General features: G+C 45.5%; 2 protein-coding genes across 7 annotated transcripts; both read right to left on the reverse strand.

The window, feature by feature from the left end:
- Positions 1 to 1,606: 1,606 nt before the first annotated feature.
- On the reverse strand, positions 1,607 to 24,735 carry LOC130297101 (probable N-acetyltransferase CML5). Of its 6 annotated transcripts, none has more exons than XM_056549660.1 (2): positions 24,715 to 24,735; positions 1,607 to 2,393 (listed from the first exon to the last, which is right to left on the reverse strand). In XM_056549660.1, exon 2 carries the CDS (start codon positions 2,385 to 2,387, stop codon positions 1,728 to 1,730), a length of 660 nt encoding a protein of 219 aa, XP_056405635.1. In that variant the 5' UTR covers positions 2,388 to 2,393; positions 24,715 to 24,735; the 3' UTR covers positions 1,607 to 1,727. The 6 variants fall into 6 exon arrangements, with proteins under 6 accessions (XP_056405635.1, XP_056405714.1, XP_056405394.1 ...); XM_056549739.1 differs by lacking the exon at positions 24,715 to 24,735 and adding an exon at positions 8,606 to 8,630; XM_056549419.1 differs by lacking the exon at positions 24,715 to 24,735 and adding an exon at positions 7,670 to 7,702.
- On the reverse strand, positions 10,283 to 13,848 carry LOC130297386 (N-acetyltransferase 8-like). Its single transcript, XM_056549850.1, has 2 exons — positions 13,797 to 13,848; positions 10,283 to 12,176 (listed from the first exon to the last, which is right to left on the reverse strand). Exon 2 carries the CDS (start codon positions 12,165 to 12,167, stop codon positions 11,493 to 11,495), a length of 675 nt encoding a protein of 224 aa, XP_056405825.1. The 5' UTR covers positions 12,168 to 12,176; positions 13,797 to 13,848; the 3' UTR covers positions 10,283 to 11,492.
- Positions 24,736 to 26,293: the final 1,558 nt, after the last annotated feature.

The following is a 26,293-nucleotide window of genomic DNA, read 5'->3' on the forward strand; positions in this document are numbered from 1 at the left end:
GGAATGTTAGTAGGATATGGGGTGGGAGGAATGTTAGTAGGATATGGGGTGGGAGGAATGTTAGGATATGGGGTGGGAGGAATGTTAGTAGGATATGGGGTGGGAGGAATGTTAGTAGGATATGGGGTGGGGGAGGGATGCAAGTGAGATAAAAGATTGAGGGATGTAATAAAGATACAGGGTGGGAAGGACCTAAAAAGAATATGGGGTGGGAGGTATAGAACAGAATCTGAAATATTTAATGTCTGTATTTCCTCCTATGTGTTTTTCACAGGGTATATTTTTACTTTGGTCTGGTTGCTGTAGACTAGTTTGGGGCTCAGTCTCTGTTTTGCCTCAGTACTCACTTTGACTAGAATCTACACTGGGCCTATTAGATATCTCCCTGTGTGATACAGCTTCTGTGACAAGCTATTTCTCTCCCTACGGAGAGTCTCTGCAGAGCAGCTCTTGCTAAAGCCTATCTCCTTTTCAGCAAAGCTGTCTCTTTCTCTCTGGAAAGCAGCTCTTGTAGCAGGCTGTCTCTATCTCTGAAGAGCAGCTCTGGTTGCAGGCTGTCTCTATCTCTGCAGAGCAGCTCTTATAGCAGGCTGTTTCTGTCTCTGCAGATTAGCTGTTGTAACAGGCTGTCTATCTCTACAGAGTAGCTCTTGTAGCAGGCTGTCTCTATCTCTGCAGAGCAGCTCTTGTAGCAGGCTGTCTCTATCTCTGCAGAGCAGCTCTTGTAGCAGGCTGTCTCTATCTCTGCAGAGCAGCTCTTGTAGCAGGCTGTCTCTATCTCTGCAGAGTAGCTGTTGTAACAGGCTGTATATGTCTGCAGAGCAGCTCTTGTAGCAGGCTGTCTCTATCTCCACAGAACGGCTCTTGTAGCAGTCTGTCTCTATCTCTGCAGAGCAGCTCTTGTTGCAGGCTGCCATTATCTCTTCAGAGGCTTTGGAAACATTTTATTTGGCACTTTTGGCATTATATAATTGTATATAGCATTTTCCACCAGTTTTTCTCTCTGCAGGCTCCATCTATAGTTATAAGTTGTTCCTGAGCTAGTGGGTATAGACCAGCTGCTATGATGTCTCCCATACACTGCACACACAAAAGAGGGGATCTTACTCCCCTATATATCTATAGTACACCCTTAACGGCAGCGGAAGGAGAAACAAAAAAGGACATTATAGAGTAATAGTAGGCAGTGTAAGCTTTTTGAGCCAGCACTTGGGGAGGGGGCAGGGGAGCTCAAGATGCATAACACTTACTATAACCCTGAGGATCTTCTCTCTGTCCTTCTCACGCTGCAGTTACCTATTATATTTCTATAGTACACCCTTAACGGCAGCGGGAGGAGCAACAAAGAGGACATTATAGAGTAGTAGAAGGCAGTGTAAACTTTTTGAGCCAGCACTTGGGGAGGGGGGGGGGAGGTGCTCAAGATGCATAACGCTTACTAGAACTCTCAGGATCTCCTCTCTGTCCTTCTGACGCTACAGTTACCTACTCCCCTCTACTCCTCTCTTCATAGATTTGTATAAGTAGCTGTAGCCTTATCCCTCAGTAAACTGATACATCTTATAAGTGACAAATACAAGGATAACATGTGATCTAATATTTCCAGGTTCTTTTTAATAGGTGAATAAGAAAAACTTTATGGAAGCTCAGTTGCCGTCTTATCGATCTTGGTCAACCAGAATACAAATTTGACACTTGTGAGACCTGAGACTTGGTTTCTGTATATTTCACCTATGGAGGTTGTACTGGTAGAACAATATTTTGAAGGCAAGGATTTTGGTTATCAGACCGGGGGCATAGGCAGTTCTCGTTCTCCTAAAACCCATCTTCTCATACATCTTCCGGGCATCAACTTGAGGGTATGAGGTTTCCAAGACCACCGCCTCACAGCCTCTCCTCCGGGCATAGTCAATGACTGTCCTGCACAAGGCCTTAGCAATTCCCTTCCCCCGGTGTTTTTTGGGAACTGACAGCCTCATAAGTTCAACTTGTCTCTCTCCTCCAGGTTGATGTGGTGGGACAGCAGCTACCATCCCTGCCACCTCTCCTGATGACTCTGCCACCCAAAAGCAGTAACCGTCCCGCTGGAGATAATATTTCTGAATATCCAACATGTCGTCGGATAGAGAGTGTGAGACGTAGAACCAGTAGATGCCCCAATGGATCAGATACAAGAGCCCTATATCAATGACCACACCGAGAGAGGACATCAGGAATGACCCAGTGATATAGAAGAGAAGAAAGAACGTCAACAGGAGAAATGTCCAGACTCGTGGGAGACGGAGGGAGAAATGGAAAGCTTTTCCGGTATGTTCTATTAAACCAAGGGCGAAGATCTCTCGAACCCTCTCATAGTCAGAGTCCTTGTAGAGCCTGATCTGGTACATGTTTTCCTGCAAGAAGAAAAGAATTATGACTTACACAACTGGTGTTGTATAGCCAGTAGAAGTATGTTCCCCGTAAGAAACAGCTGTCGCCCCCTCTGCCCTCAGTGACTAAAGCTACAGTGGGGATCAACAGTTTGGGAACACCAGGTAAAAATTTGTATTAATGTGCATAAAGAAGCCAAGGAAAGATGGAAAAAATCTCCAAAAGGCATCAAATTACAGATTAGACATTCTTATAATATGTCAACAAAAGTTACATTTTATTTCCATCATTTACACTTTCAAAATAACAGAAAACAAAAAAATGGCGTCTGCAAAAGTTTGGGCACCCTGCAGAATTTATAGCATGCACTGCCCCCTTTGCAAAGCTGAGACCTGTCAGTGTCATGGATTGTTCTCAATCATCATCTGGGAGGACCAGGTGATGTCAGTCTCACAGGTTTTAAATAGTGTTGCTCGCGAATATTCGCAATTCGAATTTTATTCGCGAATATCGTATATTCGCGAATTCGCTAATATTCGCGAATATAGCACTATATAATCGAAATTAAGAATATATTTTTTTCACAGTACACATCACAGTGATCATCCCTCTCTGCTTCCAGCTTGTGTGGTGTAAAGAAGGCTCTAATACTACTGTGTGAGACTGGTGTGCGAATATTCGCATATGCGAATATTCGCGAATATTGATCCCTCCCTTATGCTGCTTCTATCAAGTTACACTGGTATACTTGCTATAAAGTTAATACATTTTCACATATGCAAATTTTCGCATATGCTAATTTACACATATGCGAAAAAACGCGAATATTACGAATATGCGAATTTAGCGAATATATGACAAATATTCGTCCATATATTCGCGAAATATCGCAAATTTGAATATGGCCTATGCCGCTCAACACTAGTTTTAAATGCCCAGACTCATCTGACCTTGCCCCAACAATCAGCACCATGGGTTCTTTTAAGCAGTTGTCTAGAAATCTGAAACTGAAAATAGTTGACGCTCACAAAGCTGGAGAAGGCTATAAGAAGATGGCAAAATTATTTCAGATGTCAATATCCTCTGTTCGGAATGTAATTAAGAAATGGCAGTCATCAGGAACACTGGAAGTTAAAGCAAGATCTGGAAGACCAAGAAAAATATCAGACAGAACAGCTCGCAGGATTGTGAGAAAATCTATTCAAAACCCACGTTGGACTGCACAATCCCTCCAGAAAGATCTGGCAGACACTGGAGTTGTGGTACACTATTCCACTATAAAGAGATACTTGTACAAATATGGTCTTCATGGAAGAGTCATCAGAAGAAAACCTCTTCTACGTCCTCACCACAAAAATCAGCATTTGAACTTTACAAATGAACATATAGACAAGCCTGATGCATTTTGGAAACAAGTTCTGTGGACCGATGAGGTTAAAATTTAACTTTTTGTCCGGAATGAGCAAAGGTACGTTTGGAGAAGAAGGGGAACAGAATTTAATGAGCCTCTGTCCAACTGTTAAGCATGGGGGTGGATCAATCATGCTTTGGGGTTGTATTGCAGCCAGTGGCACAGGGAACATCTCATGAATAGAAGGAAAAATGGATTCAATAAAACTTCAGCAAATTTTGATGCGAACTTCATGCCACCTGTGAAAAAGCGGAAGTTAAAGAGAGGATGGCTTCTACAAATGGAAAATGATCCTAATCACACCTCGAAATCCACAGGGGATTACATCAAAGAGGCGTAAACTGAAGGTTTTGCCATGGCCTTCACAATCTCCTGACCTCAACATAATTGAAAATCTATGGATAGACCTTAAAAGAGCAGAGCGTGACAGACAGCCCAGAAATCTCAAAGAACTGGAAGACTTTTGTAAGGAAGAATGGGCAAAGATACCTCAAACAAGAATTGAAAGACTCTTGGCTGGCTATAAAAAGCGTTTACAAGCTGTGACACTTGCCAAAGGGGGCAGTACAAGATATTAACTCTGCAGGGTGCCCAAACTTTTTCAGACGCCATTTTTTTTTTGTTTTCTGTTATTTTGAAAGTGTAAATGATGGAAATAAAATGTAACTTTTGTTGACATATTCTAAGAATGTCTAATCTGTAATTTGATGCCTTTTGGAGATTTTTCCATCTTTCCTTGGCTTCTTTATGCACATTAATACAAATTTTTACCTGGGGTGCCCAAACTTTTGATTCACACTGTACAACAACTGCAAGGATGGACATTGTACAGGAAGGGTCAACATAGCCAATGCTGGAAGCCACATGTATGGCGTGGTGGTCAAAGTCTCTGGCCTCATTATTGTCAGAGTCCTTGGATAACAGTGTTTCCCAACTAGGGTGCCTCCAGCTGTTGCAAAACTACAACTCCCAGCATGCCTGGACAGCCTTCGGCTGTCCAGGCATGCTGGGAGTTGTAGTTTTGCAACAGCTGGAGGCATCCTGGTTGGGAAACACTGGTATAAGATATCCGCATAAACAATTCCAAAAGTCAGGGCTCAAACACTTTACATTGACCAGTTCTATAGTCTTCAAAATATAAAGAAGTTCACGCAGACAAGAGACATACGCACAAGCGAACGGACAGACAGACAAATATTCCTCCGTATATTCAGTAAAACTATACAACTATATGGCCACCGTCTACAGTGTTACCCATGTGGCCGGGTTCACACCGCGTTTTTGCAATACAGTTCCCGTATCAGGTTTTTGAATGAAAAACGGACCCCTCAAAATCGGACTAAACTGTATCAAAACGTGTTTACACATTTTAATCCGTATACGATTTGAAAAATGACGTCCGGTTGCCTCTGTTTTTTAAGAGAAAAAAAATGTATACGGTTTTAACTTTTCATTCCATTTTATGAATAAAGTTTCACTTGTTTGATTGAAATTCCATGAAGAAAAAACTGTGCAAAGTCAAAAAGCCGTATGGTGAAAACCGTATGGAACCATAGGCACATACGGTTCTGTACGGTTCTCATTGACTCCCATGTTGAAAAAAAAAAAATGTATACGTTTCAATACGGTTTTTCACCCTGACCAAAAACCGCGGTGGGCTGCGGTTTTGGGTACGGGAAAAAAACGGACAAAACCGTACAGGATGCAAAACGGACACAGCCTGATGCATCTTTTGGCATACGGTTTTCAATGGAGAGTCAATGCATACGGTTTTCAATACGGTTCTGTACGGTTTTCAATACGGTTCCGTACGGTTTTCAATACGGTTCCGTGCGGTTTTCAATACGGTTCCGTACGGTTTTCAATACGGTTCCGTACGGTTTTCAAATTGAAAAAGTATACGGGAACTTATATTGCAAAAGCGTGGTGTGAATGCAGCCTAATTCCATATTGGGGAAGATTTATCAAAACCTCTCCAGAGGAAAAGTTGCCGAGTTGCCCATAGCAACCAATCACATTGCTTCTTTCACTTTTGAAATAGGCCTCTGCAAAATGAAAGCAGCGATCTGATTGGTTGCTATGGGCAACTGGGCAACTTTTCAAATCCTCTGGACAGGTTTTGATACATCTCCCCCATTGTGTTTATATGCGGTAACACACGTTACCATATAGTCCACACATAGGGGGAGATTTATCAAAACCTGTCCAGAGGAAAGGTTGCCGAGTTGCCCATAGCAACCAATCAGATCGCTTCTTTCACTTTTGAAATAGGCCTCTGCAAAATGAAAGCAGCGATCTGATTGGTTGCTATGGGCAACTGGGCAACTTTTCCAATCCTCTGGACAGGTTTTGATACATCTCCCCCATTGTGTTTATATGCGGTAACACACGTTACCATATAGTCCACACATAGGGGGAGATTTATGAAAACCTGTCCAGAGGAAAAGTTGCTGAGTTGCCCATAGCAACCAATCAGATCGCTTCTTTCACTTTTGAAATAGGCCTCTGCAAAATGAAAGAAGCGATCTGATTGGTTGCTATGGGCAACTGGGCAACTTTTTCTCTGGACAGGTTTTGATAAATCTCCCCCTAGTGCCAAACACTTCCCAGAGAGATCCATTCACTGCCCACGTAGGGGAAAACATTCCCGACACCTTGCACAGCCATACCCTGATACCGCCATACGTTGTCCCTGTGTTTGCAGGGGTTTCCTCCATTTTACTTTTCGCTCCAAGGAACATAGTGAAAGATTAATCTGGAATATACATTATATGGTCTATGAACACTACAGGGAGTGGGAAGGAAACGTATCTGACTTGTACTAATCCATTCAATAGATGTTTCCTGCTTAACCCCTTAAGGACTGAGCGATTTCACGTTTTCGCACTTTCGTTTTTTCCTCCTTGCCTTTAAAAAAATCATAAACCTTTCAATTTTGCACCTAAAAATCTGTATTATGGCTTCTTTTTTGCGCCACCAATTCTACTTTTCCGTGACATTAGTCATTTTACCGAAAAAACCACGACGAAACAGAAAAAAAATCCGTAAGGGTTAATAGCGCGTGGCCGAGCGATCGCGGCCACGCGCTATTAGCCGCGGGCCCCGGCTGTATAAAGGCGCCAGGACCATCCCACTATGACGCTGGGACCCCGCATTATAGACAGGGACCGGACTTAGGACGTACTCACACGTCCTAAGTCCTTAAGGGGTTAAAGGGGTACTCCGGTGTAAAACTTTTTTTTAAATCAACTGGTGCCAGAAAGTTAAACAGATTTGTAAATTAGTTGAAAGAACTCCGTCCGGCACCAAGGTATGAGGTAAAAAAGGCTTGTCTTTATTTATGCCACAGCAGGATACATACAGATAAAGATGTCTAAAGATTTGTAAATTACTTCTATTAGAAAATCTTTATCCTTCCAGTAATTATTAGTGCCTGTATACTACAGAGGAAATTCTTTGCTTTTTGGATTTCTCTTCTGCTCTCTGCTGACCTCTGCTGTCCATTTTAGGAACTGTCCAGAGCAGTAGAAAATCCCCATAGCAAACATATGCTGCTCTGGACAGTTCCAGCAGCGATCAGCAGAGAGCACCGTGGTTGTGATAGAAGATAAATCCAAAAAGAAAAGCATTTCCTCTGTAGTATACAGCCCCTAAATAGTACTGGAAGGATTAAGATTTTTTAATAGAAGTAATTTACAAATCTGTATAACTTTATGGCACCAGTTGAAAAGTTTTCCACCGGCGTACTCCTTTAAAGGGAAACTCCGGTGGAAAAAAATATTTTTCAAATCAACTGGTGCCAGAAAGTTAAAGGGGCACTCTGGCCCTAAGACATCTTATCCCCTATCCGCCGCTGGGGACCCCCACAATCTCACATGCAGCACCCACCTGTGGGAGCTGCATGCAACACTGCAGGCTCCGAGTCTGCCTGGTCACGAATATGGGGGCCAGAGTATCGTGATGTCACGACTCCATCCCGTGTGACGCCCCGCCCCCGCAATGCAAGTTTATGGGAGGGGGCGTGACGGCAGACATCTTATCCCCTATCCCCTTCATATAGGAGATAAGATGTCTTAGGAGTACCCCTTTAAACAGATTTGTAAATTACTTCAGTTAAAAAAACGTAATCCTTCCAGAACTTCCATCAGCTGCTGTATACTACTAGTTGTTCTTTCCAGTCTGACCACAGTGCTCTCGGCTGCCACCTCTGTCCATGTCAGGAACTGTTCAGAGTAGGAGCAAATCCCCACAGCAAACCTCTCCTGCTCCGGACAGTTCCTGACATGGACAGAGGTGTCAGCAGAGAGCACTGTGGTCAGACTGGAAAGAACTACAGGAGCATACAGCAGCTGATAAGTACTGGAAGGATTAAGCTTTTTTTGATTGAAGTAATTTACAAATCTGTATAACTTTTTGGAACCACATGATGAAAAAAAAAATGTTTTCCACTGGAGTACCCCCTTTAACCTCATGAGGACACTGGGCGAACCCTTGTTCCGCTCCCCTTCTATGACGTGCATTCATGAGCTGACCACGGGTCATAGTGGGGTGGTCCTGGCGGCTACCTGCAGCCAGGACCCGTGGTCTTCACGCCCCCCTCCCATAGACTTGCATTGAGGGGGCGTGGCCGTGACGCCACCAGCGGGTCTGACCGCCACGTCATGAGCCTCCGCCCCACATCGCCTGTCATCCGGCATGGAGTGAGTTCGCTCCGTGTAGCGGATGTCTGGGGTGCCGCACCCAAGATCGAGGGGGTCCCCAGCGGCAGCACCCCTGCGATCAGACATCTTATCCCCTATCCTTTTCTCTGCCGACAATTTATACCCCAATCTTTATTTAGGATGGAGTTGTTTGTTTTCTCCTGCCCCGTTATGCCAGGAGTGCCCTTATGTCCCTTTGTTTTTAGTAATAGTAGAGATGCCAGCGGTCCGACCAAGTCTTATATTACAGATGCCCAAAGATAAAAATTCTACGTCACCAAGAATGAAACCTATTGTATTTAAATTTACCTCTGTACCACAAGGCATATTGGGTAAACTACCTAACCATGACTACTAGATCGCCTAGAATATTAAAGGGGTAAAACATTTTTTTTTTCATATCAACTGGCGCCAGAAAATGAAACAGATTTGTAAATTACTTCTATTAAAAAATCTTAATCCTTCCAGTACTTATCAGCTGCTGAAGTTGTGTATTTCTTTTCTGTCGGACACCAGTGCTCTCTGCTGACACCTCTGTCTGTCTCAGGAACTGCACAGAGTAGGAGCAAATCTTCATAGCAAATCTCTCCTGCTCTGGACAGTTCGTGACACAGACTGTGGAGCATACAGCAGCTGATAAGTACTGGAAGGATTAAGATTTTTTAATAGAAGTAATTTACAAATCTATTTAAAGGGATACTCCAGTGGAAACCTTTTTTTTTTTTTTTTCATCAACTGGTGCCCGAAAGTTAAACAGATTTGTAAATGACTTCTATTAAACATTTTTTAATCCTTCCAGTACTTATTAGCTGCTGAATACTGCAGAGGAAATTCTTTACTTTTTGGAACACAGAGCTCTCTGCTGACATCATGACCACAGTGCTCTCTGCTGACATCTCTGTCCATTTTACGAACTGTCCAGAGTAGGAGAAAATCCCCATAGAAAACATATGCTGCTCTGGACAGTTCCTAAAATGGACAGCAGAGAGCACTGTGGTCATGATGTCAGCAGAGAGCACTGTGATCATGATGTCAGCAGAGAGCAAAAAGAAAATAATTTCCTCTGTAGTATTCAGCAGCTAATAAGTACTGGAAGGATTAAGATTTTTTTTAATAGAAGCAATTTACAAAACTTTCTGGCACCAGTTGATTTAAAAAAATAAATAAATAAATAAATTTCCACCGGAGTACCCCTTTTACTTTCTGGAGCCAGCTGATATGAAAAAAATTGTTTTTCACTGGAATACCCCTTTAAAAACTACAGACAACCAAGGTTTCTGGCTCTATGTTCAGCTGTGCGAGAACTTCCCGATGACGCGAGTACACCAGTATAAATAATAATGTGAATTGTGAAAACGCAAAAAAAAAAATTTGATTTTTTTTTATAACATTTTATTCATGAGATAAAGTCGGAGCCAACAAAGATGTCAGCAAGACGTAAACCACCAATGTGAAGAAGAAATTATAGATAAGAAATAGAAAATAGGCGGTCGGCACTGAGGGGATCTGAACGGGGTACACTTCAGGTGCTCAATTTCAGTGAAAGACAGTTCAATTATAAATCCAAGTGATAAGAGGTAAAAAAAAAATGGCACTCACCATCATCCATTTTCTTCTCGTTATAATATCAAAAAGTGCAGGTATACATTCGGCATTTTCACCCGGCCAAGTGCGCACGGCGCACCTTGCCGGGTGAAAATGTCGAATGTATACCTGCACTTTTTGATATTATAAAGAGAAGAAAATGGATGATGGTGAGTGCCATTTTTTTTTTACTTCTTATCACTTGGATTTACAATTGAACTGTCTTTCACTGAGCAGATCTTTCACTGAGCACAGCGCACCTTGCCGGGTGAAAATGTCGAATGTATACCTGCACTTTTTGATATTATAAAGAGAAGAAAATGGATGATGGTGAGTGCCATTTTTTTTTTTTACTTCTTATCACTTGGATTTACAATTGAACTGTCTTTCACTGAGCAGATCTTTCACTGAGCACGGCGCACCTTGCCGGGTGAAAATGTCGAATGTATACCTGCACTTTTTGATTTTATAAAGAGAAGAAAATGGATGATGGTGAGTGCCATTTTTTTTACTTCTTATCACTTGGATTTACAATTGAACTGTCTTTCACTGAGCAGATCTTTCACTGAGCACGGCGCACCTTGCCGGGTGAAAATGTCGAATGTATACCTGCACTTTTTGATTTTATAAAGAGAAGAAAATGGATGATGGTGAGTGCCATTTTTTTTACTTCTTATCACTTGGATTTACAATTGAACTGTCTTTCACTGAGCAGATCTTTCACTGAGCACGGCGCACCTTGCCGGGTGAAAATGTCGAATGTATACCTGCACTTTTTGATATTATAAAGAGAAGAAAATGGATGATGGTGAGTGCCATTTTTTTTTTACTTCTTATCACTTGGATTTACAATTGAACTGTCTTTCACTGAGCAGATCTTTCACTGAGCACGGCGCACCTTGCCGGGTGAAAATGTCGAATGTATACCTGCACTTTTTGATATTATAAAGAGAAGAAAATGGATGATGGTGAGTGCCATTTTTTTTTTACTTCTTATCACTTGGATTTACAATTGAACTGTCTTTCACTGAGCAGATCTTTCACTGAGCACGGCGCACCTTGCCGGGTGAAAATGTCGAATGTATAACTTCACTTTTTGATATTATAAAGAGAAGAAAATGGATGATGGTGAGTGCCATTTTTTTTTACTTCTTATCACTTGGATTTACAATTGAACTGTCTTTCACTGAGCTGATCTTTCACTGAGCACGGCGCACCTTGCCGGGTGAAAATGTCGAATGTATAACTTCACTTTTTGATATTATAAAGAGAAGAAAATGGATGATGGTGAGTGCCATTTTTTTTTTACTTCTTATCACTTGGATTTACAATTGAACTGTCTTTCACTGAGCAGATCTTTCACTGAGCAGATCTTTCACTGAGCAGATCTTTCACTGAGCAGACTTGGGCAGATATTATAGAGTCTCCTACTCCTGGGATGGGATATCATATCTATAGACCAGGATCCTGAAGTCCAGGACTTTACCAAGGAGACCTGGAGGGTTAAAGGTGCGTGTCTGCCTGAAGCCGAGCTTCTCGTACATCTTCCAAGCAGTCTTTTGTGATAATGTGGTGGTCAGGACCACGGCGTCACAGCTTCTCTTTCGGGCAAAGTCAATGAGCGTCCTGTATAAAGCTTTGGCGATCCCTTTTCCTCTGTGATGTTTGGCCACCGATAGTCGTCTCAGTTCCAGATGTTTTTCTCCTCCGGGGTCAGAAGAAGGCAGAGCAGCGATCGTGCCCATGACTTCACCGCTTGTTGACTCCGCCACCCAGAAGCTGTAGCCGTCCCGCTGCAGGTAATATTTACCAATGTCCAACATGTCATCGGAGAGGGTGTAATCTACGTAGGACGTGTACATGTGACGGGCACAAAACCATACAGTGACTAAACCTATAGAAACTGTAAGAATGGAAACTGTGAGAGACAAAAGGTTTAGTGCAGGAAGGGTCAACACCGCCAATGCTGGGAGCCAGATGTGGGGCAGCCGTATGGCGTGGTGGAAGGCTTTGTCTTTGTGCTCTATAATTCCGCAGGCAAACAGGTCCCTGGCATCACGGTAGTCAGAGTCCTTGTAGAGACGGATAAAGTAGTCAGACATGTTGGCGCTCTGTAAGAAAGAGCAAACTATGAAAGGCGCGTGTGAGTAAGGGTGGGGTCACACTACGTTTTGATGTCACCAGATCCGGCTGGGGGGAGTGAAAACCGCTCATTTGAATGAGCCGACCAGAGTCAAACAGTGACATTTGTTGCCCCGTATCCGGTTTTCTGGCCAGACCTAAAACCGTGGCATACAGTGGTTTTAGGTCTGGTCAGAGCACCGGATACGGGGCAAAAATGACCAATCGGAGTCACTATCTGACTCCGGTCCGCTCATTCAAATGATCGGGTCCGGGAGAGATACGAGAGTGCCCGGTTTTCACTCCCCCCCAGCCGGATCCGGTGACCGTATCATCAAAACCTACTATGAACCCATCCTAAAGCTTCACCATTGTATTAAGAAGTGTTCTGTAACTTTTCTTGCCCTCTACTAATATACACTGCATCTTTGGGGAACAAATGATTGGTTTTAACTATTGAGCTACAGCCAGGGATGTTATGACCACAGTCACAAGGGTGCGATCAGTACCATGTCCACAGGGGAATGGGGGAACAGTCGTAACGCATAAGACAGCAAAACAGAGACACAGCGGTTCCCTGTTCTGTCACTTCAGGGGCTATCAGAGAAGACCTAATGGGGTATGGAGAGAATAGGAGAGAGAACCCAAGGATTCTAGATATTATTTAGGTGCAGTGTGAGGCCTATCAAGTGTAGGGTCTAACCACTATATGAGGGCAATGTAGGGACCTAATTACTGTATGAAGGCAGGGTGGGAAACTAATATTTGGGGGTAGTGTGGGAGCTAACTACTATATGGGGGCAGTGTGGGGACCTAACTTCTATATACGGGCAGTGAGGGGACCTAACTTCTATATACGGGCAGTGTGGGGAACTAACTACTGTACTGTATGGAGACAGTGTGGTGACCTAACTACTATATGGGGGCAGTATGGGGACCTAACTACTATATGGGGCAGTATGGGGACCTAACTACTATATGGGGGCAGTATGGGGACCTAACTACTATATGGGGGCAGTGTAGGGACCTAACTTCTATACAAAGGCAGTGTGGGGACCTAACTTCTATATACGGGCTGTGTAGGGACCTAACTTCTATATACGGGCAGTGTGGGGACCTAACTTCTATATACGGGCAATGTGGGGACCTAACTTCTATATGCGGGCAGTGTGGGGAACTAACTACAGTACTGTATGGAGACAGTGTGGTGATCTAACTACTATATGAGGGCGGTATGGGGACCTAACTACTATATGAGGGTGGTATGGGGACCTAAGCACTATATGTGGGCAGTGTGGGGAGCTATCATGTCAAGGGCACAAAGGTGGCTTAACTTGTATATGGGAGTAGCATGGGGAATAAACTACTATATGGGGCAGTGTGAAGGCAGAGAGGGGATCTATCTACTATATAGGGACTGTGTAGGGGCTTTATTACTATATGGAGCATTGTGAAGGTCCTGAATACTATATGGAGGCAATGTGGGATCATAATTACTATATGAGGTCAGCGTGGGGGCCTAACTACTATACTATGCCCCCCCCCTCCCCCATACCCACCCCAACTGTCCTGATCTTGGGAACAGTCCTGATTTTGGGACTCCCACCTACCGTCCTGCTTGTACCTGGCACTGTCCTGCTTTGTGGCGCACAGCTTTGAGAGAGTGAAGAGCCACTGGCTCCTCGCACTGTCAGTCTCTCTTGTGGCTGCCAACTGTATTGTCACTGGCAGTCACAGTAGGCCACTTTCCTCTGACGTCATCTTGCGCCAAAGCATAGAGCAGAAGAAGAAGAGGAGCGGCCATGCTGTGGACTATGCAGGAGCCAGCAAGGATGGCATGTTTTTTTTAATGTTTTTTATTAATTTTGAGGGGGCTGCCACCTACAGGGGGTTAACTGTCTACAGGGGGCTGCTACCTACAGGAGGGCGACTAGCTATGGGGTTCTACCTACATGGGGACAACTATATAGGGGGATCTTCCTACATGGGGACAACTATATGGGGGGATCTTCCTACAGGGGGACAACTATCTAGGGGGTTCTAGGGTGTTTTGCTTACAGGGGGACAACTACGGGAAGGAACCTTTATACTGACTGGAGCAACCTAACTACCTAATGTGGGGGCCCTTCCAACCCTTCCTCAACCCACTAATCTACCCAATCCGTGGGGCACCAAGGGGAGCATTATTACTGCTTGTGGCACTATAGACTACATCAATGTCTACAGCTGCAGTTGTATACAATCCTATAGACTGCAGCGGTCACTGAATAGTTCAACTCAGTCAGCTTCTCTGCAGAAAGTCTCTGCTCCGCCCGACTATTTAACCTCTTCCCTTCTTTGGCTCCTGAGCTCTGAGCAAATACATGTAGGTAACCAAGGGCTGGGGGGGTCACATAAGTCCCTGGGCCAGGCCTGAGGGTCCCTGTCCTATATCTGATTCCACACGTACCCTGAGCCTCTTCCCTGCTTGTGTTCTACTTCCTCTCTATGACTCTTATATAAATGGCAGAAGGACAGAGGTCAACCCCATGCTTGTTAAGCTCCATTAACCAAGTAGTGTCTGGGGGCGGACCACACCGCCTACTACCTGCACCTCATACTTGGTGTAAAGCAGATCTCTCCGTATAGTGCGCAGATCTCTCCCTATAGTGCGCAGATCTCTCCGTATAGTGCGCAGATCTCTCCCTATAGTGCGCAGATCTCTCCCTATAGTGCGCAGATCTCTCCGTATAGTGCGCAGATCTCTCCCTATAGTGCGCAGATCTCTCCCTATAGTGTGCAGATCTCTCCGTATAGTGCGCAGATCTCTCCGTATAGTGCGCAGATCTCTCTGTATAGTGCGCAGATCTCTCCGTATAGTGCGCAGATCTCTCCGTATAGTGCGCAGATCTCTCCCTATAGTGCGCAGATCTCTCCCTATAGTGCGCAGATCTCTCCCTATAGTGCGCAGATCTCTCCGTATAGTGCGCAGATCTCTCCCTATAGTGCGCAGATCTCTCCCTATAGTGCGCAGATCTCTCCCTATAGTGCGCAGATCTCTCCCTATAGTGCGCAGATCTCTCCCTATAGTGTGCTCCCATTACACAGATCTATGTCCATGTTATGACACGTGGTTTGTTTACATTGATTCTTATAGTCACATGGGGTGGGAGGGGTGTAAGGAGGATATGGGGTGTGAGGGGTGTAAGGAGGATATGGGGTGTAAGGAGGATATGGGGTGTGAGGGGTGTAAGGAGGATATGGGGTGTGAGGGATGTAAGGAGGATATGGGGTGTGAAGGGTGTAAAGAGGATATGGGGTGTGAGGGGTGTAAGGAGGATATAGGGTGGGAGGGGTGTAAGGAGGATATGGGGTGTGAGGGGTGTAAAGAGGATATGGGGTGTGAGGGGTGTAAGGAGGATATGGGGTGGGAGGGGTGTAAGGAGGATATGGGGTGGGAGGGGTGTAAGGAGGATATGGGGTGTGAGGGGTGTAAGGAGGATATGGGGTGTGAGGGGTGTAAGGAGGATATGGGGTGTGAGGGGTGTAAGGAGGATATGGGGTGTGAGGGGTGTAAGGAGGATATGGGGTGTGAGGGGTGTAAGGAGGATATGGGGTGGGAGGGGTGTAAGAGGATATGGGGTGTGAGGGATGTAAGGAGGATATGGGGTGTGAGGGGTGTAAGGAGGATATGGGGTGGGAGGGGTGTAAGGAGGATATGGGGTGTGAGGAGGATATGGGGTGTGAGGGGTGTAAGGAGGATATGGGGTGTGAGGGGTGTAAGGAGGATATGGGGTGTGAGGGGTGTAAGGAGGATATGGGGTGTGAGTGGGGTAAGGAGGATATGGGGTGGGAGGGGTGTAAGGAGGATATAGGGTGTGAGGGGTGTAAGGAGGATATGGGGTGTGAGGGGTGTAAGGAGTATATGGGGTGTGAGGGGTGTAATGCATCCTGGTGCCATTACTTTCCCAGGTAAGTGATGCACATGCACCAGTCTGTCCATATGATGGAAAACGTGACCCGTACGCCTCCACTGCTTCATGCTCTGGTTCGTATGCCCATTGTGGTGGAAAGATTAGACACATTTCGGTTTAGTGCAGGTGACCCAGCTGTCAGTGTTGCGGTAGTCACACTGCGACCTTTGGTTTTCACAATTCATTCCTACGTGTATTGTTAGGCCTTGTTCTAACCTCAGGATCTATACGTTAAATGGAGTCCACACAGTAGGACACTGGATGCTACACTATCCAATTACAGATACACTATTCTATATTTTTTAACATATACTGATGCATATCAGCCCCATGAAGACCAAAAAGACAGTCTTCTGGCCTCCATGGCCTAATGTAAGCCTATAGACAGTCTTCTGGCCTCCATGGCCTAATGTAAGCCTATAGACAGTCTTCTGGCCTCCATGGCCTAATGTAAGCCTATAGACAGTCTTCTGGCCTCCATGGCCTAATGTAAGCCTATAGACATTCTCCTGGACTCCATGGCCTAATGTAAGCCTATAGACAGTCTTCTGTACTCCATGGCCTAATGTAAGCCTATAGACAGTCTTCATGCCTCCATGGCCTAATGTAATCCTATAGACAGTATTCTGGACTCCATGGCCTAATGTAAGCCTATAGACAGTCTTCTGGCCTCCATGGCCTAATGTAAGCCAATAGACAGTCTCCTGTACTCCATGGCCTAATGTAAGCCTATAGACAGTTTTCTGGACTCCTTGGCCTAATGTAAGCCTATAGAGAGCCTTCTGGCCTCCATGGCCTAATGTAAGCCTATACACAGTCTTCTGGACTCCATGGCCTAATGTAAGCCTATAGACAGTCTTCTGGCCTCCATGGCCTAATGTAAGCCTATAGACAGTCTTCATGCCTTCATGGCCTAATGTAAGCTTATAGATAGTCTTCTGGCCTCCATGGCCTAATGTAAGCCTATAGACAGTCTTCATGCCTCCATGGCCTAATGTAAGCCTATAGACAGTATTCTGGACTCCATGGCCTAATGTAAGCCTATAGACAGTCTCCTGTACTCCATGGCCTAATGTAAGCCTATAGGCAGTCTTCTGGACTCCTTGGCCTAATGTAAGCCTATAGACAGCCTTCTGGCCTCCATGGCCTAATGCAAGCCCATACACAGTCTTCTGGACTCCATGGCCTAATGTAAACCTATAGACAGTCTTCTGGCCTCCATGGCCTAATGTAAGCCTATAGACAGCCTTCTGGCCTCCATGGCCTAATGTAAGCCTATAGACCGTCATCTGGACTCCATGGCCTAATGTAAGCCTATAGACAGTATTCTGGACTCCATGGCCTAATGTAAGCCTATAGACAGTCTTCTGGCCTCTGTGGCCTAATGTAAGCCTATTGACAGTCTTCTGGCCTCCGTGGCCTATTGTAAGCCTATAGACAGTCTTCATGCCTCCATGGCCTAATGTAAGCCTATAGACAGTCTTCTGGCCTCCATGGCCTAATGTAAGCCTATAGACAGTCTTCTGGCCTCCATGGCCTAATGTTAGCCTATAGACAGTCTTCTGGCCTCCATGGTCTAATGTAAGCCTATAGACAGTCTTTTAGCCTCCATGGCCTAATGTAAGCCTATAGAAAGTCTTCTGGCCTCCATGGCCTAATGTAAGCCTATAGACAGTCTTCTGGACTCAGTGGCCTAATGTAAGCTCATGGACCGTCTTCTGGCCTCCATGGTCTATTGTAAGCCTATATACAGTCTTCATGCCTCCATGGCCTAATGTAAGCCTATAGACAGTCTTCTGGCCTCCATGGCCTAATGTAAGCCTATAGACAGTCTTCTGGACTCAGTGGCCTAATGTAAGCTCATAGACCTTCTTCTGGCCTCCATGGCCTAATGTAAGCCTATAGACAGTATTCCGGACTCCATGGCCTAATGTAAGCCTATAAACAGTGTTCTGGACTCCATGGCCTAATGTAAGCCTATAGACAGTCTTCTGGCCTCCATGGCCTAATGTAAGCCTATAAACAGTGTTCTGGACTCCATGGCCTAATGTAAGCCTATAGACCGTCTTCTGGACTCCATGGCCTAATGTAAGCCTATAGACAGTCTTCTGGACTCCCTGGCCTAATGTAAGCTTATAGACCGTCTTCTGGCCTCCCTGGCCTAATGTAAGCCTATAGACCGTCTTCTGGACTCCATGGCCTAATGTAAGCCTATAGACAGTCTCCTTGGCACCATGGCCTAATGTAAGCCTATAGACAGTCTCCTGGCCTCCATGGCCTAATGTAATCTTATAGACAGTCTTCATGCCTCCATGGCTTAATGTAAGCCTATAGACAGCCTTCTGGATTCCATGGCCTAATGTAAGCCTATAGACAGTCTTCTTGCCTCCACGGCCTAATGTAAGCCTATAGACCGTCTTCTGGACTCCATGGCCTAATGTAAGCCTATAGACAGCCTTCTGGCCTTCATGGCCTATTGTAAGCCTATAGACCGTCTTCTGGACTCCATGGCCTAATGTAAGCCTATAGACAGTCTTCTGGCCTCCATGGCCTAATGTAAGCCTATAGACAGTCTTCTGGCCTCCATGGCCTAATGTAAGCCTATAGATAGTCTTCTGGACTCCCTGGCCTAATGTAAGCTTATAGACCGTCTTCTGGATTTCATAGCCTAATGTAAGCCTATAGACAGTCTTCTGGACTCCTTGGCCAAATGTAAGCCTATAGACAGCCTTCTGGCCTCCATGGCCTAATGTAAGCCTATAGACCGTCTTCTGGACCCCATGGCCTAATGTAAGCCTATAGACAGTATTCTGGACTCCATGGCCTAATGTAAGCCTATAGACAGTCTTCTGGCCTCCATGGCCTAATGTAAGCCTATAGACAGTCTTCTGGACTTAGTGGCCTAATTTAAGCTCATAGACCGTCTTCTGGCCTCCATGGCCTAATGTAAGCCTATATACAGTCTTCATGCCTCCATGGCCTAATGTAAGCCTATAGACAGTCTTCTGGCCTCCATGGCCTAATGTAAGCCTATAGATAGTCTTCTGGACTCCCTTGCCTAATGTAAGCTTATAGACCGTCTTCTGGATTCCATGGCCTAATGTAAGCCTATAGACAGTCTTCTGGACTCCTTGGCCAAATGTAAGCCTATAGACAGTCTTCTGGCCTCCATGGTCTAATGTAAGCCTATAGACAGCCTTCTGGCCTCCATGGCCTAATGTAAGCCTATAGACCGTCTTCTGGACCCCATGGCCTAATGTAAGCCTATAGACAGTATTCTGGACTCCATGGCCTAATGTAAGCCTATAGACATTCTTCTGGCCTCCATGGCCTAATGTAAGCCTATAGACAGTCTTCTGGACTCAGTGGCATAATGTAAGCTCATAGACCGTCTTCTGGCCTCCATGGCCTAATGTAAGCCTATATACAGTCTTCTGGCCTCCATGACCTAATGTAAGCCTATAGACAGTCTTCTGGACTCAGTGGCCTAATGTAAGCCTATAGACAGTCTTCTGGACTCAGTGGCCTAATGTAAGCTCATAGACCTTCTTCTGGCCTTCATGGCCTAATGTAAGCCTATAGACAGTCTTCTTGCCTCCATGGCCTAATGTAAGCCAATAGACAGTCTTCTGGACTCCATGGCCTAATGTAAGCCTATAGACAGCCTTCTGGCTTCCATGGCCTAATGTAAGCCTATAGACAGTCTTCTGGACTCCATGGCCTAATGTAGACCTATAGACAGTCTTCTGGCCTCCATGGCCTAATGTAAGCCTATAAACAGTGTTCTGGACTCCATGGCCTAATGTAAGCCTATAGACCGTCTTCTGGACTCCATGGCCTATTGTAAGCCTATAAACAGTGTTCTGGACTCCATGGCCTAATGTAAGCCTATAGACCGTCTTCTGGACTCCATGGCCTAATGTAAGCCTATAGACAGTCTTCTGGCCTCCATGGCCTAATGGAAGCCTATAAACAGTGTTCTGGACTCCATGGCCTAATGTAAGCCTAAAGACCGTCTTCTGGACTCCATGGCCTAATGTAAGCCTATAGACCGTCTTCTGGACTCCATGGCCTAATGTAAGCCTATAGACAGTCTTCTGGACTCCCTGGCCTAATGTAAGCTTATAGACCGTCTTCTGGCCTCCATGGCCTAATGTTAGCCTATAGACAGTCTTCTGGACTCCATGGCCTAATGTAAGCCTATAGACAGTCTTCATGCCTCCATGGCCTAATGTAAGCCTATAGACAGTCTTCTGGACTCCTTGGCCTAATGTAAGCCTATAGACCGTCTTCTGGACTCCATGGCCTAATGTAAGCCTATAGACAGCCTCCTAGACTCCATGGCCTAATGTAAGCCTATAGACCGTCTTCTGGACTCCATGGCCTAATCTAAGCCTATAGACAGCCTCCTAGACTCCATGGCCTAATGTAAGCCTATAGACCATCTTCTGTACTCCATGGCCTAATGCAAGCCTATAGACAGTCTTCTGGACTCCCTGGCCAAATATAAGCTTATAGACCGTCTTCTGGCCTCCATGGCCTATTGTAAGCATATAGACAGTCTTCTGGCCTCCATGGCCTAATGTAAGCCTATAGACCGTCTTCTGGACTCCATGGCCTAATGTAAGCCTGTAGACAGTCTTCTGGACTCCTTGGCCTAATGTAAGCCCATAGACAGCCTTCTGGCCTCCATGGCCTATTGTAAGCCTATAGACCGTCTTCTGGACTCCATGGCCTAATGTAAGCCTATAGACAGTCTTCTGGACTCCATGGCCTAATGTAAGCCTATAGACAGTCTTCTGGACTCCCTGGCCTAATATAAGCTTATAGAACGTCTTCTGGCCTCCATGGCCTAATGTAAGCCTATAGATATTCTTCTGGACTCGATGGCCTAATGTAAGCCAATAGTCAGTCTTCTGGCCTCCATGGCCTAATGTAAGCCAATAGACAATCTTCTTGCCTCCACGGCCTAATGTAAGCCTATAGACCGTCTTCTGGACTCCATGGCCTAATGTAAGCCTATAGACAGTCTTCTGGACTCCTTGGCCTAATGTAAGCCCATAGACAGCCTTCTGGCCTCCATGGCCTAATGTAAGCCTATAGACAGTCTTCTGGACTCCTTGGCCTAATGTAAGCCCATAGACAGCCTTCTGGCCTCCATGGCCTATTGTAAGCCTATAGACAGTCTTCTGGACTCCCTGGCTTAATGTAAGCTTATAGACCGTCTTCTGGCCTCCATGGCCTAATGTAAGCCTATAGACTGTCTTCTGGACTCCATGGCCTAATGTAAGCCTATAGACCGTCTTCTGGACTCCATGGCCTAATGTAAGCCTATAGACAGTCTTCAGGACTCCCTGGCTTAATGTAAGCTTATAGACCGTCTTCTGGCCTCCATGGTCTAATGTTAGCCTATAGACATTCTCCTGGACTCCATGGCCTAATGTAAGCCAATAGACAGTCTTCTGGCCTCCATGGCCTAATGTAAGCCTATAGACTGTCTTCTGGCCTCTATGGCCTAATGTAAGCCTATAGACAGTCTCCTGGACACCATGGCCTAATGTAAGCCTATAAACAGTCTTCTGGCCTCCATGGCCTAACCTAAGCATAAAGACAGTCTTCTGGCCTCCCGGGCCTAATGTAAACTTATAGACAGTCTCTTGTACTCCATGGCCTAATGTAAGCCTATAGACAGTCTCCTGGACACCATGGCCTAATGTAGGCCTATAAACAGTCTTCTGGCCTCCATGGCCTAATGTAAACTTATAGACAGTCTCCTGGACTCCAAGGCCTAATGTAAGCTCATAGACAGTCTCCTGGCCTCCATGGCCTAATGTAAGCTTATAGACAGTCTTCTGGCCTCCATGGCCTAATGTAAGCCTATAGACAGTCTTCTGGACTCCATGGTCTAATGTAAGCCTATAGACAGTCTTCTAGCCTTCCTCGGCTAATGTAAGCCTATAGACAGTCTTCTGGCCTCCATGACCTAATGTAAGCCTATAGACAGTCTTCTGGACTCCATGGCCTAATGTAAGCCTATAGACAGTTTTCTGGACTCCTTGGCCTAATGTAAGCCTATAGAGAGCCTTCTGGCCTCCATGGCCTAATGTAAACCTATACACAGTCTTCTGGACTCCATGGCCTAATGTAAGCCTATAGACAGTCTTCTGGCCTCCATGGCCTAATGTAAGCCTATAGACAGTCTTCATGCCTTCATGGCCTAATGTAAGCTTATAGACAGTCTTCTGGCCCCCATGGCCTAATGTAAGCCTATAGACAGTCTTCATGCCTCCATGGCCTAATGTAAGCCTATAGACAGTATTCTGGACTCCATGGCCTAATGTAAGCCTATAGACAGTCTCCTGTACTCCATGGCCTAATGTAAGCCTATAGGCAGTCTTCTGGACTCCTTGGCCTAATGTAAGCCTATAGACAGTCTTCTGGCCTCCATGGCCTAATGTAAGCCTATAGACAGTCTCCTGGACACCATGGCCTAATGTAAGCCTATAAACAGTCTTCTGGCCTCCATGGCCTAACCTAAGCATATAGACAGTCTTCTGGCCTCCCGGGCCTAATGTAAACTTATAGACAGTCTCTTGTACTCCATGGCCTAATGTAAGCCTTTAGACAGTCTCCTGGACACCATGGCCTAATGTAGGCCTATAAACAGTCTTCTGGCCTCCATGGCCTAACGTAAGCATAAAGACAGTCTTCTGGCCTCCCGGGCCTAATGTAAACTTATAGACAGTCTCCTGGACTCCAAGGCCTAATGTAAGCTCATAGACAGTCTCCTGGCCTCCATGGCCTAATGTAAGCTTATAGACAGTCTTCTGGCCGCCATGGCCTAATGTAAGCCTATAGACAGTCTTCTGGACTCCATGGTCTAATGTAAGCCTATAGACAGTCTTCTAGCCTTCCTCGCCTAATGTAAGCCTATAGACAGTCTTCTGGCCTCCATGACCTAATGTAAGCCTATAGACAGTCTTCTGGACTCCATGGCCTAATGTAAGCCTATAGACAGTCTTCTGGACTCCATGGCCTAATGTAAGCCTATAGACCGTCTTCTGGACTCCATGGCCTAATGTAAGCCTATAGACAGTCTTCTGGACTCCCTGGCTTAATGTAAGCTTATAGACCGTCTTCTGGCCTCCATGGCCTAATGTTAGCCTATAGACAATCTCCTGGCCTCCATGGCCTAATGAAAGCTTATAGACAGTCTTCTGGCCTCCATGGCCTAATGTAAGCCTATAGACAGTCTTCTGGACTCCATGGTCTAATGTAAGCCTATAGACAGTCTTCTAGCCTCCCTGGCCTAATGTAAACCTATAGACAGTCTTCTGGCCTCCATGACCTAATGTAAGCCTATAGACAGTCTTCTGGACTCCATGGCCTAATGTAAGCCTATAGACAGTCTTCTGGACTCCATGGCCTAATGTAGGCCTATAGACAGTCTTCTGACCTCCATGGCCTAATGTAAGCCTATAGACACATTCAGCATGTATGTCAGGAGCTTTAGCTCGTCTGACCTTCAGCTGAAATGAAGGGTCCTCAGTGCCTACATATTAAACAAGAGGATGAGCACCATAAATCCCTTATCTCCATGTGGGTGTCAGCGATCAGCTAATGGTTTACAGGTAACAATCTAATCTCTGCAGATCATCTCTCCTGGACTGTAGATCACCCCCGAAAAGGCTTCATAACTAAGAATACAGAAAGCATGGTGGACGTTCTCTGCACCCTATAGATTATAATCAACGTGTTGGAACATGTCAGAATTGTGGGACCAGCGAAAATTTAAGATGCAGAAAAGGATCTGATTGCTATACATTAGTGTTCATATCTGATATCAGTCAGAGAGTAAGCCCATTTACTGTGCAAGATAAAGAGTGCCCCACACAGAATGAGAGCCAGAGAGCTTCCCATACCCCTTACCAGAAAGTGCCCCACATACACAGTGCCAGAGACTGTCCCATACACACTTCCAGCCAGAGTGACCCCCATACACAGTTTCAGAGACTGTCCCATACCCACTAGCAGTCAGAGAGTGCCCCTCATGCACAGTGCCAGAGACTGCTCCATATCCACTACCAACCAGAGAGTACCCCCCATACAAAGTGCCAGAGAGTGCCCCATACCCACTACCAGTGAGAAAGGACCACTCATACACAGAATCCATCAGAGAGGAGCCTCAAAAAAAATACCAGCCTGAGATTGTCCCATACCCACTAGCAGCCAGAGAGTGCCCCATCAACAATGCCAGCCAAAGGGTGTCTCTCATGCACAAGGTCATCCAGAGAGTGCCCCTCATACACACTGCCAGTCAGATATTACCCTTTCATGCACACTGTCAGCTATAGAGTGTCCCATTTATACTACTAGAGACTACCAGACAGAAATGACTCCATACATACCAATAGAGTCCACCATACATACTACCAGCCAGAAAGTGCCCAATACTTACTACCAGACAGAGTGCCCCTCCATACACTGCACAGTGCGCTGGGCTCCACTCTGTATAATACTCTATAGTCCCCACATTAGACCCCGGGCCCAGCATTGTATAATATTCTTCACTTACCTAACCAGAGCCCGGACTCCACTGTGTATGATACTCCGCACTTCAATACTGCTGCCCTTCGGACTACTTCAGGCCATAAATACATACATTATATATTGTTGCATACAGCAAATGATTTACGATGATATAAACTTCCAGCCCGTGGAGTGGTGGATATGAAGCATGGCTGGTGAGGTGACAAGGTTCTCTCAAGGATGAGCCACTTCACACCTGGTTCATGCCCCAGAGGGGAGGGAACTGATAGTATAAACCCATCAGTACACAGCTATCCTAGCTAATAACTTCTTAATAATATTCATCAGATAATCTTCTTATAGGCACCAAAGTCCCAAGGAATGTAGAACATGGAAAAAACCTTCCCTTAGCAACACATGGAAACACAACTTGAGTAGATGCAGGGCCGGCCCAAAGCCTGGGCCAGAAAATGAAAGGCTTCAGATATGGGGAGGACTACCGGGGGACTTCGACGGAGTCCACGTCTTGCCAATATCTTTATTGGCCTTGTTTGAGGAGACACACGACCTGGGGAAAGACGTGCAGTTGTTTTTCTTTTTTAAATAAATTAGCTGTTTTTCTATTCCCTGATAACCCCTTTGTGCCCGTACCTAGGGAGCATGTACAATAGGTGGAGGGTCACAAAAACAAGATTAGAAATTTTATGATTGTCATGTTGAGTTAATTTAAAGAACAACTTCTAGGTATTGTTGTGGCCTACAGTGTTAATGGGGTACTCCGCCCCTAGACATCCTTTGAATAGGGGATAAAATGTCTCATCCCCAGGGGTGGGACCCCACGATCTCCCTGTTGCACCTGGCATTCGTTTAGAGCATCGGTCGCAGTTCCAGAGGTCGCGCCCTGCTCGTGATGCCATGGCCATGCCCCCTCAATGCAAGTCTATGGGAGGCCGCCATGCCCCCTTCCATAGACTTGCATTGAAGGGGCGTGACCGTGATTTCACGAGCCTCCGCCCCGCATTGCCACTAACCCGTACATCATGGCTGCGCCCCCCCCTGACATCCGGTGCACTTCGCTCCGTGCACCGGATGTCTGGGGGGGGGGGCACAGCCAAGATCGCTGGGGTCCCCCGTGATCAGATATCTTATCTCCTATACTTTTGATAAGGTATAACATCTCTAGGGGCGGAGTACACCTTTAAGTATGGACACGCAACCGCCAAAGGAAAGCATCGCCATGAAACGTAGACTGGTAAGTGACCTGACCTCCTAAGTTTTATAACTGCTTGGAGCAATAAATGTTTGGAAATGTATCTTATGACTTTAGCCCCTTTACATGTGGTTCCACAAATGTGGTCTACATGTTGAAGTGTGATATGGAACTTTTTGGGGGGCTAGACAGGCACTCGGTGCAGGACCTGCCAGCTCAGCCAATCACTGGCTGCAGAGGTGTCTTGTCTTGGCCAGTGATTGGCTAAGTGGTAAGGTCCTGAAAAACAGGTTTGTTTGGAAGCAGAAAGACATAAGATTGGGGGACCAGATGAAGGTATACGGGAGCAACTAGGGCTGGTTAAATATGCCTTTTTTTCGATTTCCACCCCTAGCACCATATTATTATTTTTTTA

The sequence above is a fragment of the Hyla sarda genome, chromosome 1, assembly GCF_029499605.1.
Source record: "Hyla sarda isolate aHylSar1 chromosome 1, aHylSar1.hap1, whole genome shotgun sequence".
Lineage (NCBI taxonomy): Eukaryota > Metazoa > Chordata > Amphibia > Anura > Hylidae > Hyla > Hyla sarda.